This window comes from Candoia aspera, chromosome 7 (genome assembly GCF_035149785.1).
Source record: "Candoia aspera isolate rCanAsp1 chromosome 7, rCanAsp1.hap2, whole genome shotgun sequence".
Lineage (NCBI taxonomy): Eukaryota > Metazoa > Chordata > Lepidosauria > Squamata > Boidae > Candoia > Candoia aspera.
Window position 1 is genome coordinate 34,044,524 of NC_086159.1, and position 15,614 is coordinate 34,060,137.

Sequence of the window (15,614 nt, forward strand, 5' to 3'; positions counted from 1 at the left end):
TAAAATCTGGACAGTGGATCCAGAGGTTCCATCTTCTTTTGGAGGTAGGCATCAATATTTTTAAACTTTCATCAAAGTATGTATCGGCATAATGCCTATGTTAACATAGAGAAGTCCTTTACCTCATTAAAACAGGAATAAGTTCTGGTCGGTGCTGTGGCTTTACTATACTGTTTTCTTCAGAAATACCAAAATGAACTATTTCTTCTTTAAAACTCTTGTCTTCCAATAGCCGGTATAAATTCTCTCTGTAAGTACATAATGCAACTTAAATAAAAAGATTATTTACATAATTTATTAAAATATGTCATACCCTTTTTAGTGCTTGAGAAGACATGTGAGTGGTGACAGTAGTGATGTTTATTCAATCAATGACCAGCAAAATTTACAAAATATACAACATGAAAGTAAAATCAAATGGAATGGATAAAATACCAACATAACAAGGAGTCTCTGTAATAAAAATGTAACATAAGCTATTATAATGATATATGTCATTAAACTGTGCAAGTATAAGTCTACAATATTACAGTCTAAGTAGTAAAAATGCACATCACCTAAAGCAAAAAAAGTAACACAATTCCAGAATCTATATATTAAGTCTGAAGTGATATATGTGAGTGTATAATCACATATATTTTAATGCAAACAAGAAGACATTATCTCTTACTTGTATGGCAGAAGATGTGGATGCTTGTAAGTCATGATACAGTCAAGAGCTACTTTTTGCACATTTTGGTCTTGATGTGTCAGCAGCTGAAGATAATGTTTTAAAACAAACCAGAGTTAAAAGAGATGTGTTAGAACTGTCTTATATTAGCATATTGCAATCAATACACTGTCACAATTTACACTGTCCTTTTATTGAAGAGAATCCACGGAGGATAGAAATTATGCAAATAGCAGAATCCACAAACAGTGTATGCATTTTCAATTTTAACATTGTTTTTATAATAAGAGTCCATGAACTTCAAACATGTGCTCTTATATACCATTGTAAAAATATGAAACACACATATAGTCTCATATAAGACCATTGGTCCTCTAATAATTACTGTACCATCTAGACTCCTAACATCTATCCCTAGGCAGTGGTAATGCTTCAGATTCCCAATGAGGAATTTGTGACAGGTAGCCCTAACTACTATGAAGATAATTTACATTCTACCACTGAACTCCAGCTACTGGAAGGATTGCATATTAAAATAATGGTCCTCAAAACAGGAATTTCCAAGAATCAGTTTCTTCCTTCTCAAAAAGTATAATCTGTTACTATACAAAGGCATAGGAGTCAGCAAGCCATAGAGCTTGTAGCTGACTTTTCTTAATTACTGTACATTCAAGATTGATTTAATCCATTCCTCACTACTATCATAATAATTCCACCACCAATCAAGAAATACGGTAAGAGATCAGAAATTATTAATTGCTAATGTGGACATCACAATTGTCAGGCTCTGCCTGCTACCCAGTAAAACACAGACACTAGAGTAGGCTTTAGGTTCTGGTTTTATTTGAGTATAGAATGGAAAGCTGAGAGTGAGTGGAGCACGCCGGAACGGGATTTAAATAGCCCGCGCCGGTCAGCGCTCCACCCCTCCTCCTCCGAGTGTGCCCCGAGCCCCGTTGGTCCCGTTGCCGGTAGGTGAGGGGTCATGTAGCCCCTTCCTGTGCCTTGGGTGTTTTCTTAATTGTTTCTCCCGGCCGGTGATGGGTCATTGCCGGGCGATCCGGCTCGTAATCTTTCTGACAGTTCTGGCGTGCCTCGTGGTTGGGTGTTGTCAATTACCTCTTTTGCAACATTGTATCTCTTCCTTCCATGCCTCTGGCTAGGATTGATACTTTGTTGCCAACACCTGTTGCTCTTTTGTTAGCTGGTTGCCTTTTTCCTTAATCCGCCCGGTGCTCATCTCTTTGTATTGTTATGTGAGCCGTTGCGATGTCACCAGCATCGCAATGGTGATCATGACAACAATTCAGATTGACATGTAAATAAATTTTATTTATTTTTACTTCCCCCCCTTTTTTATTTATGTTTACTGCTCTGATTAAACAACTCATTTCTTGAGAATAATTTAGTCATTGTAGAATCAGGCGCTGATGCAAGTTAATCCATCATTACTTCCAGAATGTTATAAATGCAAAACTGCAGCAACCATCTTCCTCCATCTGGTGATATATTAGGACAGCATCATGTTGTCTAGAAATCCTGGGAATGGCATGCTCAACTTATCGGGAGACACTAGGTTGGAAACAGATTCTAAACCAAAAGACCTCTCCCAAATTATTTCCAAGCTCCTTGGTAAGATAATAAATATGTACATGTATTAATCAAATTAATCAATTTTTCAATTAATCAATTGAAAAATTCTTTACCTGAATATATATTTCATTCAATTTGGGTTCTAAATACAAAGCACGTGGATTTGAAAACTGAGTGAAAACTTGTAAGTGGGTGATAAGCTGCCTGAAAAACAAAACAGAATAGACCAGCTGTCAGTAAAAAAACAAAATCTGACTTTTGAGATGGAGACATTTTAAAAGTACAAACAATTTATCAAATGTGTTCTTTATGTACTTAAGTGTACTCAGCTTTTTGCAAAGATCACTGGGTGATTTTATTGAATCTAGTACTGACTAATACTACTGTCTTGATTCAGGCATTACAAAAAAGAACAAGCCAGAGGACTGTGCATTCTATTTCAGAAACCTCTGCTTCCATTTTGTGTTAGCTACATTTATGTCATCCAAATTCTATCCTTAGCTAGGGGTTAACAAAAATAAGCCAATTCCATACACTCTGAAAATTAACTTACTTCCATTAATCATAATAAGACGACCAGCTTATCTGGGTTTGGATGTTATGCCAAGATGCAGTTAAAATCAAATAGAAGCAGAAGATTCCAGCCTCATAGGTCTTCGAGAGAAGGTAGGACTATAAGTTCTAGGTTGCAAAAATCCAGGGGGCCACTTTGTTGGTCAGTCTCTTCTAACCCCGCATGACCCAAAGGACTTCATTTTGTCATGATTATCTGTCACTATTTGCTTCTTTGAGTTCTTTGAGGCAGACTGCATGGTTGATTCTTTTGGAAAAGGCTATTAGAATTCTTACCAGCATGAAAACCAGTTCTCATACCTGTACTGAATGATTTGTTCTTGCAGTCTCAGGTATTCTCAACAATCTTCTCCAGCACCACAGTTCAAAGGCCATCAGTTTTTTCTTTATGGCTTTTCTGAATATTACAACTGGAAAAATTATGGCCTTGACAATATGTATCTTAGTTGCTCTTGTGAAGTCTCTGCACTTTAATATTTTGTTTAGATCTGTCATAAACTTCCTCTCATGTAGCACATGTCTCTTCTTCAGGCAAATGGATTAGATCTATCAAATCTAATCCATTAAATCTATTCTTTATAGCATAATCATAGAGAATACTACTGAGGTTCTATCTTGTTGGTCTGACCGTGTTTTCTTTAGTTTAAGTTGCAATTCTGCAAAAAGGAATTGATGATCTGAATTGCTATCAGCACAGGCCTTGGTTTTGCTGATCGATTAGAGCTTCAAACTGAATAATCAGTTTGATTTCAGTGTTCTCCATCTGGTGATGTCCATGTGGAGAGTTGTCTTTTTGGATACCTAAAAACAGTATTTGCTATAAACACTGAATGTTTTTGGTAGAACTCTATTACAGTAGTCTGACTCCTGTTTCATTTTGTACACTGAAGCCAAATGTTCCTGTTGTTATTTTAGTTCTGTCTTTAGCACAGCAGCCTCCTATAATCTGCATGCTGCCTTTTTTAACGTTTTCCAAACTCTCATAGTTTCAGCTCTCCATTTCAGTTCTACCAAAACCAGGTTTGACTTAGTTCATGGTTCTGAATAACCATTAGAAGGCAGGAAGATGATACAAAACATTCTCTTTTGTGCCACTGAGTGGTTCCCCAGATTCTTGCAACTCACAGTTGGTAGCCCTAAGTGAAAAAGCTGGAAGCATGTCATTCTCATAATGCTAAACAGTGGTTTATAGTCATGTGTGAGTGTAACCACTGAGTGACATAACTGTTACATGGATTATATAAACTTATAGCTAGATAATGATAATTTTATTATGGAGACTAACTGCTTATGAAGCAGTTATTTTGTGCGCAAATATGGATTTGCCTCCTTCAGAGGATATTCTGTGGAAGGTAATGGATCTTTAAAGATATTGGAATTGACCATCTGTGAAATAAACCAAACTCCTGAATATAAAGCCATTCTACGATGTAGATATTTGTGGCTGAACTTCTAAACGCAGTGGGCTTTTTGCAATGGAGGTCGCAGGAGAGGAAACGGGGTGCATTCCAGGGGGAGAAACGATCTTACAGTTTGGAGGACCTTGGGCAGCCGGCCAAGTAGCTGAGACAGGGCCTGCCTTAGATTGCCTGGAGTATTTTTCCCAGCACCTTTTGGCTTTACTCAGTTTGGCAAGATTCTATGTATGGCAGAAATAATAAAGAACTAGAGCTGAATTCCTGGCTCAGCGTTGTTTTATAACAGTAGACATTTTTTGCAGGAAAAACTAGAATCAATCATACTGTTCCATCTTTTCCTCCATTGGAAGAGCCTTTTGTCTCTGACCCATGACTGGAATCCCATGTTACATTAAACCATGGGCTTGATGAACAAACCAACCACATTACTGAGCCTGATTTGTGAACCTAGTCAATGTACGACTAAAATACTCTCCTATTACATATCGTGATGACTGAACAACGAGAGTTAAGAAAATATGCAAGGCATGTTAGGGTTGAAAAACAAGAACTATAGGCTAAAATTACATTTAAATGCAGATTTCTTCAAAATTTGTAAGAAACCCATATTATTTCATTGCAGTTAAGACAAACATACTTTGTTGCAGCTCTTCTGGTTTTCCTTTTTGGCATCTCTTCAGTCACTTGGCCTTCAAAAGTTTGCTTCTCTCTTTCTAAGTCATTCATCTCATCCTCTGTTGTGTCATGAAGACCCATTTTCTCTGGAAGACCTTCTTTTATATCCTCACTACAACTACTTTTCTTTCTAAGGTCTTGCACTGGAGCTATTTGTGAATCTGCAGGATAATACTCATTGCTGTAACAAAACAAAACAGGGAAGTTGGTCTTCTTACATATTTTTTTTCAATTCATTCTGGTGACTTACTTGTGCCTCAGTAAATGATACTGTACCTCTTTTGTGTCACTGTGACTCTTTGTGGCCCCATCTCTCCTTCTCTTTTAAGTCTATATTGTTCCGTTACTTTATGCACAAGAGTGCCCAGTAGATCCTTTACTTTTCCTGTTCATATTGTACATTAGCTACCCTTGTAATTTCTCTTTCATCACCACATGTAAGTGACTGGAATTTGGTAGACCAGACTAGGAAACCAAAGTTATGAATATTAATTCTACTTTTATCTTGCAGATGTGAATGCGCCTCTCCCCGCCCTGCTTTTATCTACAAGAGAACTAGGGAGGGTCAGATCTGAGACATTTTCTCGAACTACATTTCTGTTTCGGACTCAGATTTCATTTATCTGACCATTGTCTTGGTTGTGGCTCTTGCTCCTGTCCTCAAGGTTATTCTCACAGCCCATTATACTCCTGTGGTTATCTTTGTCATGCGTGCTTGTGGGAGAAAGTGCCAAGTACAGCCAGGCTTCTTTGTTGACAAGCCATATGTGAACTATTGTATCATATGAACTAGCTGAAAAACTGCTTATGTTCCTTTATAAATAATCAAGTAATTCCAGTAGTGCTTGTGAAACATTACATAAGCCAATTCCTCTTTAAAAATTCTCACTTACTTAATAAATCTTAGTAGAAGTGGGGAAAGTTCTCTTGACCTGGGCTCCACCCTGCATGCAAATGTTGACATTGCCTTCCAAAGAAGAAACCTAAAATTTGTATGATCCATTTTCTCATTACAGCATGTCTGACATTTCAGTTGCTCAAGATACAAAGCTCTGACATGATGCTGATGAATTTCCTCACTTCCAGCATCCTTAACAGCATTTGGTTCTTCTTCTAGCTCTTTATATAGCTCCTTTTCTGTGGAAAAATCACCAAAATGGCCATTTAAAGTAATTAAAAACAGTTCCAGTCATGCCAGCTAATTTACTAATGCAAATTTATAGCAAATCTATTTATAGTCCTGATTATAATGCAATTAATAAAGAACTGCAGGAAAGTGAAAATTTAAGAGTTCTACTTTAGTGAATACTGTTCAACCCCTGGGGTTCTGCAGCAGGCCCAGAAACTGAGCACTTCCAGAAATTGAGGCCCCTGATCTGTAAGAATAATTGCTTTGTGTTCTTTGGAAGAGAAAGGAAACAACAAAAAGGCAAGTGACAATTCCAGATCACTGCAAACCCACCCATTTTGGCACTGGAACCTGAGAGAGACCAAGGGGGCAGGGGAAAACATTTCTGAAGAGTACAAAGTCAGACACCATTGGCTTAGTTAACAAGCAGCTTTGACCATGCCTCAGTCATTACTGAGTCTTCTGTATGACAGTGTCTTACCAGCATAGGACATAGCTTTTTCCAAATGTTCATAATAAACTTTCCAGAATAGCTTGTTTTCCATTTCATTTGCATGGGACCTAATTAAAGAAGGGATTTTAGTTTACAGAAATTAGGTAACTGAACAAATCAACTATTAGCTATCAATAATCATGTCCTCTTTTGTTCACAGAAACTAAACTAAAATTTATAGGGCTTTATTCTTACTGTATCACAATCCAAAATCATTTTGCAGTATGTTTTAAAAACAGAAGACATCTCATAAGCATACCTAGCTTGCTCATATCATTAAAAATCGATCCATAATCTGATTTACTCTAAAAGTGCAAAGTGGTTTAACGTGAGAATGATGGCACTGAAATATTCAGAAAACTGTGCTTCGTTCAGTCACAAAGAGAAGGAAAAAAGCCACCATGCTGGGATTATTTCTTATTCTTTTCTCTTTGAAAAGTTTCCTTGTGATGAGGTTCTGCTTGTTCACATTTCTTCTGCCCAGTGGACTGAATTTTTATTAGTGGTCATTCTTCAGCATGTGCTTAAATTACACTGACCATTTGTCCTTTATTAGAAAGGACAGTCCTTTATTTCAGAAAGCTGTCCTTTAGATTTATTTAATTTAATTATTTATTTTCTTGGTTTTGCTGTTGGATTTTCCTTTGTAAAGCAAAGTTATAATCATAAACAATTAATTTTTTTTACCCTTATGAACAGATTTTCAGATTTGCCCCTTTTTCAGGTTTGTCCTTTATTTTTTCCAAGAAAATATGGTCACTGTAGTTTAAATATGCCAAGACAGGCCCCCACTCTCCCGGCCTTTTGGAAGGGAGTAAAAACTTGGTTATGCCACCTGGCCTGGGATGGGAGTGGGGACAGCTATTCATGGGGGTGGTTGGCCCCATGAGGGTGCCAAGGTCAAGTTCTTCCCATCTGGAATTTTATATTTTATATTCCATATTTGTATTTGTATTTTTATGTATTTATACTGAACTGTATTAGTGATTTGCTATTTTTATTATTTGTAAGCTGCCCAGAGTCATCATACGTGAAATGGGTGGCAAAGAAATTTAATAAAATTTAAATTTAAAATATGCACTAGAAAAGAGTGGATTTTCAACTAAAATGGAGAGCTCAGTAGCAGAATATTCCGTAAATTAATTTGTCTAATTTGTCTAAATCAGTTTGTCTTAAGGAGACATACATCTCCTTGATAAAGTTTTTGGTTAATTTCCCTCCTGAAAGGGGCAGTTTGTCTTTAATAACAAACTGGCAAGAAGGAATTTAAGTAGAGTGACTTATCCACAACACAGATATGTAGGGATAAGAAGAGAAAGTGGAAATTCATTTAGTGAGCAATGTCAGTGAAAGAAATTCTGGCAATTCTGCCAGATATTTGGCACTGATTACGCATAGCACAAATTTAGGACAAGTACTCATCTTAAGATTTGTGCAACATCTTGTGCAACTGGGATTTCAGTTCTTTCCTCATCTCCACTCATGGAAAAGCTTCCTGGATTCAGCCTGCTAGGTATTTGTCATATGTGAGCTATAAAGGGTAGCCTTTCCACCCAGAAACTCAATTACGAAGAGGGATGAAGTCCTTTGTTCTCCTCCTCTTTGGATTATGCAAGGGATCCTTAAGCTGTATTGCCACAAACATGAAACTGCACTCCTTCCCTTCTCAAACAGCATCTGCTCATTAAGGAAACTTCCTTCCCACAAAATGGTATTTGGCATCGTTCAATTTCTCCCAGACTCAAGTTGAAACAAAAGAAGGAGAAAGACTTTGAGGTCACCTTCTAATGTATACAGTATGGGTGGAACCAACATAATCCTATATGACTAATTCATTCACAAAACAAAACAAAACAAAACAAAGCATCTTTCATAGACCAAGACAGGTAGAACTGTAAGGTCTTTAGATGTAGCCCAAAAAAATAAGCAGTAAGGATTACAATTCTGCAATAATAACATCCACATGAAGGATGTGGAAGCCAGGATTTCAATTTTAGCTTGGGCATTATGTACTGTCAATTCAGTTTCATTTTATTTTATAAAGTGAGAACATTACATATCAATCATATATTATATTAAAATATCCACCAGGTGCCATGAGACTTTACATAAACAGAAAACAGCAAGTCTAAAATAAAGAACTCATGTTTCCAATTGGCCGAAAAATGTGAGCTATACTCCCTTCAAGAGAATGGCACATTCAGCAGTCTCACCAGAAATAAGACATTTTATTTAATTAATTGATTGATTGATTGATTTCTCTGCCACCCATCTCGTACACAACTCTGGGCAGCTTACAAAGAATAAAAATAATATAAAAACATATAAATACAATATAAAGTTCAAATATAAAGTTCAAAATGGGCAATAAGCTCTTATTCTGGCATGCTCATGGGGCCCACCATCCCCATGAAGAGCTGTCTGCCCTTCCATCCCAGGCCAGGTAGCACAGCCAAGTTTTTAATCCCTTTCAAAAGGTTGGGAATGTGGGAGCCTGTCTTACCCCAGGGGGTAGCTTGTTCCAGAGGGCAGGTGCCAAGGCAGAGAAGGCCCTCCTCCTGGACCCTGCCAATCGGCAATCCCTCAAGGACAGGGTCCATAACATGCCTTCATTAACACATTATTATTAACACACTTACTTCATTAATACATAAGGCTAATTTTCCACCCCACAGAATTTACAGCTATATGATATTGTTGATTTTTATACTTATTTGTAACTATATTTGCCCTTCTTTCAGGAATTCAAGGTGGCATACACTGCACTCTTTCCTATGGTATTTCCCACAACAACAACTTGTGAGGCAGGTTGGGCTGAGACGGACTGACCCCGCATCACCCTGTGAGCTTCCATGGCTTAGGGTTGACTTGAATCAGAGTCCTAGTCCAACACTTTATCCACGACACCCCATTTGCTCTTTTTTTGAAGAAACGAAGACTTACCTTATAAGCTCAATCACAGGGACCCACAATGGACTAAAGTTGATATAAAGCATTCCCAGTAAATATCGAAGAGGCACCTAGAGTAACATTCCAAAATGTTTGCTTGCCTCTTTCAAAACCACCACTAATATTTATTAAATAAGATCATTGGTATCCATTCCTACAAAGATATTATTCTTAAATACTATCAGTACATTAATTTCCAATGTATTTATTTTGCCAATTTCCTTAAATTCTAGTAACAATTGGCATAATAGTGGCTATTTTCCTGAAATTTTGGGCTACATCTGTTATATCCTTGCTTATTAGCCACACATGTAGCCACTCTGGTATCAACAGCTGTTTTCTTACAGGCCTTAGAAGTTAATTATTAATTGAATTTTGAATTACATGCCAAGTCACATTGAACCTGCTTGACCAGTAACATACTGTGGTATGGACTGTGATTAATGGCTCTTTTTCTCATCACAAAGGATGCTTATTTCCATGCTTAACGAGCTAGTACAGTAAATCAAGCCACCATACAGCCGAGCACCCCATGCAGATGTGGTCTCTGTTACAAAGGAAAGATGTGAATGGGGCTATTGCTGCATTGAATCCCACTCCAGACTAGTAGTCTGTACAATACAGAGGGGCTCCCCCCAAATTGATCAATTTGATAGACATTTGGTTAAAAGAATAAAAATAGTATTTCAGGCTCACCAGAAAGATAAGCTAATTAAATAATAAAGATGCCTTTAAAAAACAAAGTAACTGCCCTTGGTTTTAAACCCACATTGCTAACAGAAATAATTATTAAGCTGCCTTTAATGAAAATGTCATTCAAAAATGTAATTTATAACTGACAGCTCCACATACCCATAAATTTATCTGATCAGAAAATAAAAACAGAGACAGGTAAGTTCTCTATATTCCATGGAAATCCTGGATCTTAACCACTGGGGTAAACTGATTTTGTTTCTCAAAATCAGTTACTATAACATCACATCATTAAATTCATTATGACAAAATACAAAAACGGTGTAATCTACTTTTAGGAAAATGCAGCTATGCTAAGACGTTCCACAAAGGACACTTTACCTCCTGCAAAGGTCCTTCAGGGATCAGGTACTGCACCAAATCATATCTCAGCTTACTGAGGTAGAGCAGCTTCTCCCGATAATCATTGACATTTGCTGGCACAAGTTCAGCTTGAAGCAACATACCAAATAAACCCACATCCTTAGCAAAAAAGAAAAACCAGTGTTGTTGGAAAGTTTCTTGAAAGCCAAACGAATTCATAGCTTATTTAGCAGAAAGTTTCCTAACAGTTGCTAGAAATCAGCTTATAACCCAATATGTTAAAAAACATACAGTGGATACTGGAGGGGAATAAGAAGTTCAGTGCATGGGTGAGGGTAACATCAAATTCTTGTTTTCAACCAGAAGAAAACATACCACCCTAAACTTAAATCTGAGCTGTTCCTAGCCATTCATTATTGTTTTAAATGAAAGAAGAGACTGTACTATTGTACAAAGTATCTTGCAGAAATCAAACCTTCCCTACATGCAAGCTCTAAATTCACCAAAAATAATGGCACACCAACATTCAGAAATACAAGTTAGGGAACACTACTAAAGCTATACTCTGGTTTATCTACCCTGAAATTTTAGCCATATTAGGAACACTGGAAAAGCCCTCTTTCCTCATGACTGCTGTACCATTTGTTGCACTTGAAACATTACCTGAATTCCTGTTGAAAGGAGATCATCAAAACGACTTAAAATCCGTATAGTTAGCAGTCGCACCTGTTCAAAAGACACAACGCTACATTACTTCTATTCATTTAATAATATATAAAGCAGAAATAGAAAGCCTACGCCTCCAAATATTTTTGGCAACACCTTCCATGAGCTCTAGCAAACATCCCTAAAGAAAGGAATTATGGAAACTGTAGTCCAAATTACTTGGATAGGAATAGTCTACTCCCAATATAACATATGTATTTCTTTCCTGTTACCTACCATATTTCAATTAAATAGATTTTTTTGCAGACCAGTGAGTAAGGTCACATCTTTCAGACTAATAATTATATCAAAATCTGTTTCATCAGATGTAGTGAGGGAAAAAACTAAAGTGAGTCAGTTAGAAGGAAGCAGAAAATGAATAATCCATTTCTACATTTAAAAAAACTGTAATACATGATTAGTATCAAGGAAAAATGTAGTGCAACTACAAATTCTGACTCCCTGGAGAAAATATCAAGCTGACAATTTCTGTTTATGACAAGATGAATGGAATCATATTTTAACAGGAGTTCATGTTCTGCAGCCTCATTTTCTATTCACCTCTCAAACTGATTTTCTTGCAGAAAGCTATCGTTAAGATCTGTGAATGTGATTACAGAGGTTCATTTGTTCTCCAACGTTTTGTTCTGTGTTTCTGGTTTCTTAAGGGTCTTTGCCTGAGAACCATCCTTGTAAATCTGTGTAGTGCCAGAGGGCATGTAGCACAACATAATATGTATGTAACACTAATTGACATGCCGGTGGGAACACATTAGATGCCACAGACCACCACATTCTGCAGCCGTGACTTTTGTAAAACAAAAAAGAGCAGAGAAGCAAAAAACAGTTGGAGATCAGCTTACTTTAGGTACACTGGAAGAAATATTGAATTGCAATTTAGAAAACAGTTCCATCAGAGTCCCTTTAGATAGGTGTTCATGATAACCACACAAAGCTAATCTTGTACAATAGAGATCAGCCAATAGCAAGGCAGATGGTTCTGAAGGAAATGTCCTAAGGAAAAAGAAAACATAATCAAGTTATATTTTAAATTTTTAAAAATATAAGCAAACACTTTATTTATTGTTTTAACCCAACCCTAGGCTTTCTGTAAAAATAATCTTACGTTCTAAGTGATATGATATAGAAAAAAAGGGGTGGGGATGGGTATAGGAAAACAAGTATATGTAAAATACTCAAAAACACGGATATTAACTGGCCAGTTTTAATGGAAGAGACTGAACAAGATGTCCAGTGGCTCTAGCATCCTCTAAGTATAGAGTCTTGTTCTTCCTCAAGTAGCAGTTGAGTACGATAGCCCTCAAGAGGTTGGAGAAGTTCAATCCAACCGTTAGTAGTAAGCAAAGACAGCAATTCTTTGCTGTCCGCTTTCAAATATTCAAGGTCTTACCCAGCGTTATTTAATCTTAATCCTTACAACACCTTTATACTGTACAGCTATCTTGTGTTTTTATCCTTTGTATTGCAAATTTAGAGGGTGACACCAAAAGATGCTTGCTTAAATGTTATCTAGTGCAGGGGTCCCCAACCCCCGGGCTGCGGACCAGTACCGGTCCGTGGCCTGTTAGGAACCAGGCTGCACAGCAGGAGGTGAGCGGTGGGCAGCGAGCAAATTTACAGCCTGAGTGTCTACAGCCGCTCCCTATCACTTGCATTACCGCCTGAGCTCTGCCTCCTGTCAGAGAAAGCAAGCCCATTGGCTGCTATCTCCAAACGGCACGAAGAAAAAAGAATAAAAGGTCAGGAAAAAGAGGAAGCGCTTGGATCACCCCAAAACCAACCCCCCCACTTGTCTGTGGAAAAATTGTCTTCCACAAAACTGGTCCCTGATGCCAAAAAGGTTGGGAACTGCTGATCTAGTGTGTTTATGCCAAGGGTAAAATTGCACTTTATTATTTGCATCTTAGTCTCTACATGCTTTATTACACTGGTTCTCAGGTTACCAGTAACATGCAGAGAACCCTTATCTTACAGATCAATTGTTTTGTCTGTTTCTGATGATGCTGAGCACTCTCTCAATACACACCTCAGTGATAGGCGAGACTGCCATGACAAATCAAACCTAAGCACAACTGATAACAAAATTAAAGTAAAGCTCATGCAGCAGGAAGATGATGCGCCCCATTTTTAGCCAGCCTATGGGAACTGAATCCTTCAAATGCACAGATGCAATTTTGTATTTTTCCAGGCAGCACTTCCCACAATTGTAATGCTAAAAAAGCCTTTACAGTAACCAGAATTGCTAAATATTTTCTTTCCCCAATAGTCTGAAACACTGTTTCTGATTATTAACCTTGAGGAATCCATTTCTTCAGGGAAAGAAAAAGTTCCATCTTTGCTGTATAATATGCAATAAACACCAATTGTGCCTGACATTTTCCATGTAAAAAAGGAGTTTGTTTCAATAGATGTAAACTCTAGGTCTAGCAATAAACATGTAAATATTAAACTCAGTACAGGTAGTCCTCAGCTTACATGCTTTCATTCAGAGACCGTTCAAAGTTACAGTGGTGCCAAAAAAATGGACATATGACCGGTCCTCAAAGTTCCAGTCACTGCAGCACCCCCACAGTCACATAATTGTGATCCAGGCACTAGTGTGCCTGGCTTGTGATTACAACATCGCAGGGAGCCACGATCATGTGATTGCCATTTGCGACCTTCCCCGCCAGCTTCCCAGAAGCAAACTCAATGGGGAAGCTGGCAGTGAAGGTCGCCAGTCACTCTGGTTAGTTGCTCCTGCTTTTTCTCCCAGCCTCAGCAACCCCCCACCCCAGCATGTGTAGCCTTCGCTGGCTCTCCCAGGCCCTCCCCTGGCTTCCCACAACTCACGTGCAGTCTGCACTGGGCCTCCCAGGCCCTTTGTTGGCCTCCCCCACCCCCGTGGCACCCTCATGCTCCTTACACGGGACTCCCACCTCTTCCTGCATAACAACCTGCACATCGTGGGGTTAAGACCATAACTGGGACTGCCCAGGTTGCCACCGCTAAGCAATGTGGTTACGTGACATCACACTTTACAACCGCATCACTTAGCGAGAACAATCCCAGTTCCAATTGCCACTGTAACCCAAGAACTATCTATAATTACTAATTAATATATATTTTCTTCTCCCAGAAAACTTCTGGGCCTATTTTTTGGTAACAATATAGCATGAAATAGACTAACTTCAGCTAGGGTTGCTATTCCATAGACAAATATTTTCCTATTATACATACATCAATAAAGTCTTTATGCGTTCCACTGGTAATATATCTAGAATTTCCAAGGATTCCACTAAACTAAGAAGTGTACTCACAACTTGACAAGCCACAAACAAGTCTCCTGGGAAAATAAAAAATAAATTGTATCTTAATCCATATGCCCATTTCAAAAACACTTTAAAAGCTATAAAATACAATATTGCTTTAGTTTCTTGCAAAACACACACACTACCTGTAAAATATGTATATTTTTGTTATATAAAGTTATGGAAAAGATGGACAAATATGAAAGAATATTCACTCAATTTCACAAGATAAAATGAATGCACAGTAAAAGTCTTCTAACATATTACTTAGATATGAACCAAATAAGTATGATTAACAAAGATATGGCCAAGCCATTGTTGGTTTGGATAATAGAAGCTGAAGCCCACCATACATGGAGAATACCAGATTAGGAAAGATTTCTTTATACTTGAATGTATGTCACGCATACTTCTGCATATCAGTGATATAATTTCTTGTGTGGGTCTTCAACAAACATTTTTAACACAGTAACAGACCTAAACAACCTTAGTGCAATAATGCAATCCATATCAGACATTCAGGGCACCCCACAGCAGAAAGAAGTGGCTGTAAAAACAAAGCTTCTCCCACATAATTTTATCTCTGTACTGTTATTTATGATGTACAACACAAGATATACAGTATATCACAGTTCTGAAACTCCCTCCTCTAGAGATCCATTGGAACTCTGACAGTCTTTCAAGATTCCACTGTTATACCCTACAACAATAAAGTAGCATTCCTGGAATCCTTGTGGTGTCTGTTTCCTGACCTGGCCTATCTCAAAGGGCTGGCACTGAGGAACTCGGCTTACTGCTATTGCCTTACACATCTTTAATTTTGTCCCATAAGGCTGCCTGATAATGAGCTATTACTGTTACAATTTTATTATTCTTAATAATCTTATGGTATATAACACATTAGAACTCAACTCATTCATACTGTAATAAAAGCAAACCCAAAGCTTTAAAAACAGCAGATCAGGCCAAGCAAACAAGTAAAATATTTTAAAACAGAATTGCCAAACTTTTTTGGCACATTTGGAATTTTGAGAGCATTTTA

At 37.7% G+C, this 15,614-nt stretch overlaps 1 protein-coding gene across 1 annotated transcript in view; it reads right to left on the bottom strand.

Moving 5' to 3' along the window:
- The window catches only part of UTP20 (UTP20 small subunit processome component), a 77,965-nt gene that overhangs the window by 43,780 nt on the left and 18,571 nt on the right, over positions 1 to 15,614 (bottom strand). The window contains exons 15-25 of the mRNA XM_063308648.1: positions 14,502 to 14,607; positions 12,125 to 12,275; positions 11,220 to 11,282; positions 10,575 to 10,715; positions 9,495 to 9,571; positions 6,540 to 6,619; positions 5,823 to 6,066; positions 4,892 to 5,110; positions 2,377 to 2,467; positions 671 to 756; positions 123 to 248 (exon numbers count right to left, since the gene is read on the bottom strand). Coding sequence (XP_063164718.1) covers positions 123 to 248; positions 671 to 756; positions 2,377 to 2,467; positions 4,892 to 5,110; positions 5,823 to 6,066; positions 6,540 to 6,619; positions 9,495 to 9,571; positions 10,575 to 10,715; positions 11,220 to 11,282; positions 12,125 to 12,275; positions 14,502 to 14,607 — 1,384 coding nt within the window. The remainder of the gene's footprint in view (positions 1 to 122; positions 249 to 670; positions 757 to 2,376; positions 2,468 to 4,891; positions 5,111 to 5,822; positions 6,067 to 6,539; positions 6,620 to 9,494; positions 9,572 to 10,574; positions 10,716 to 11,219; positions 11,283 to 12,124; positions 12,276 to 14,501; positions 14,608 to 15,614) is intronic.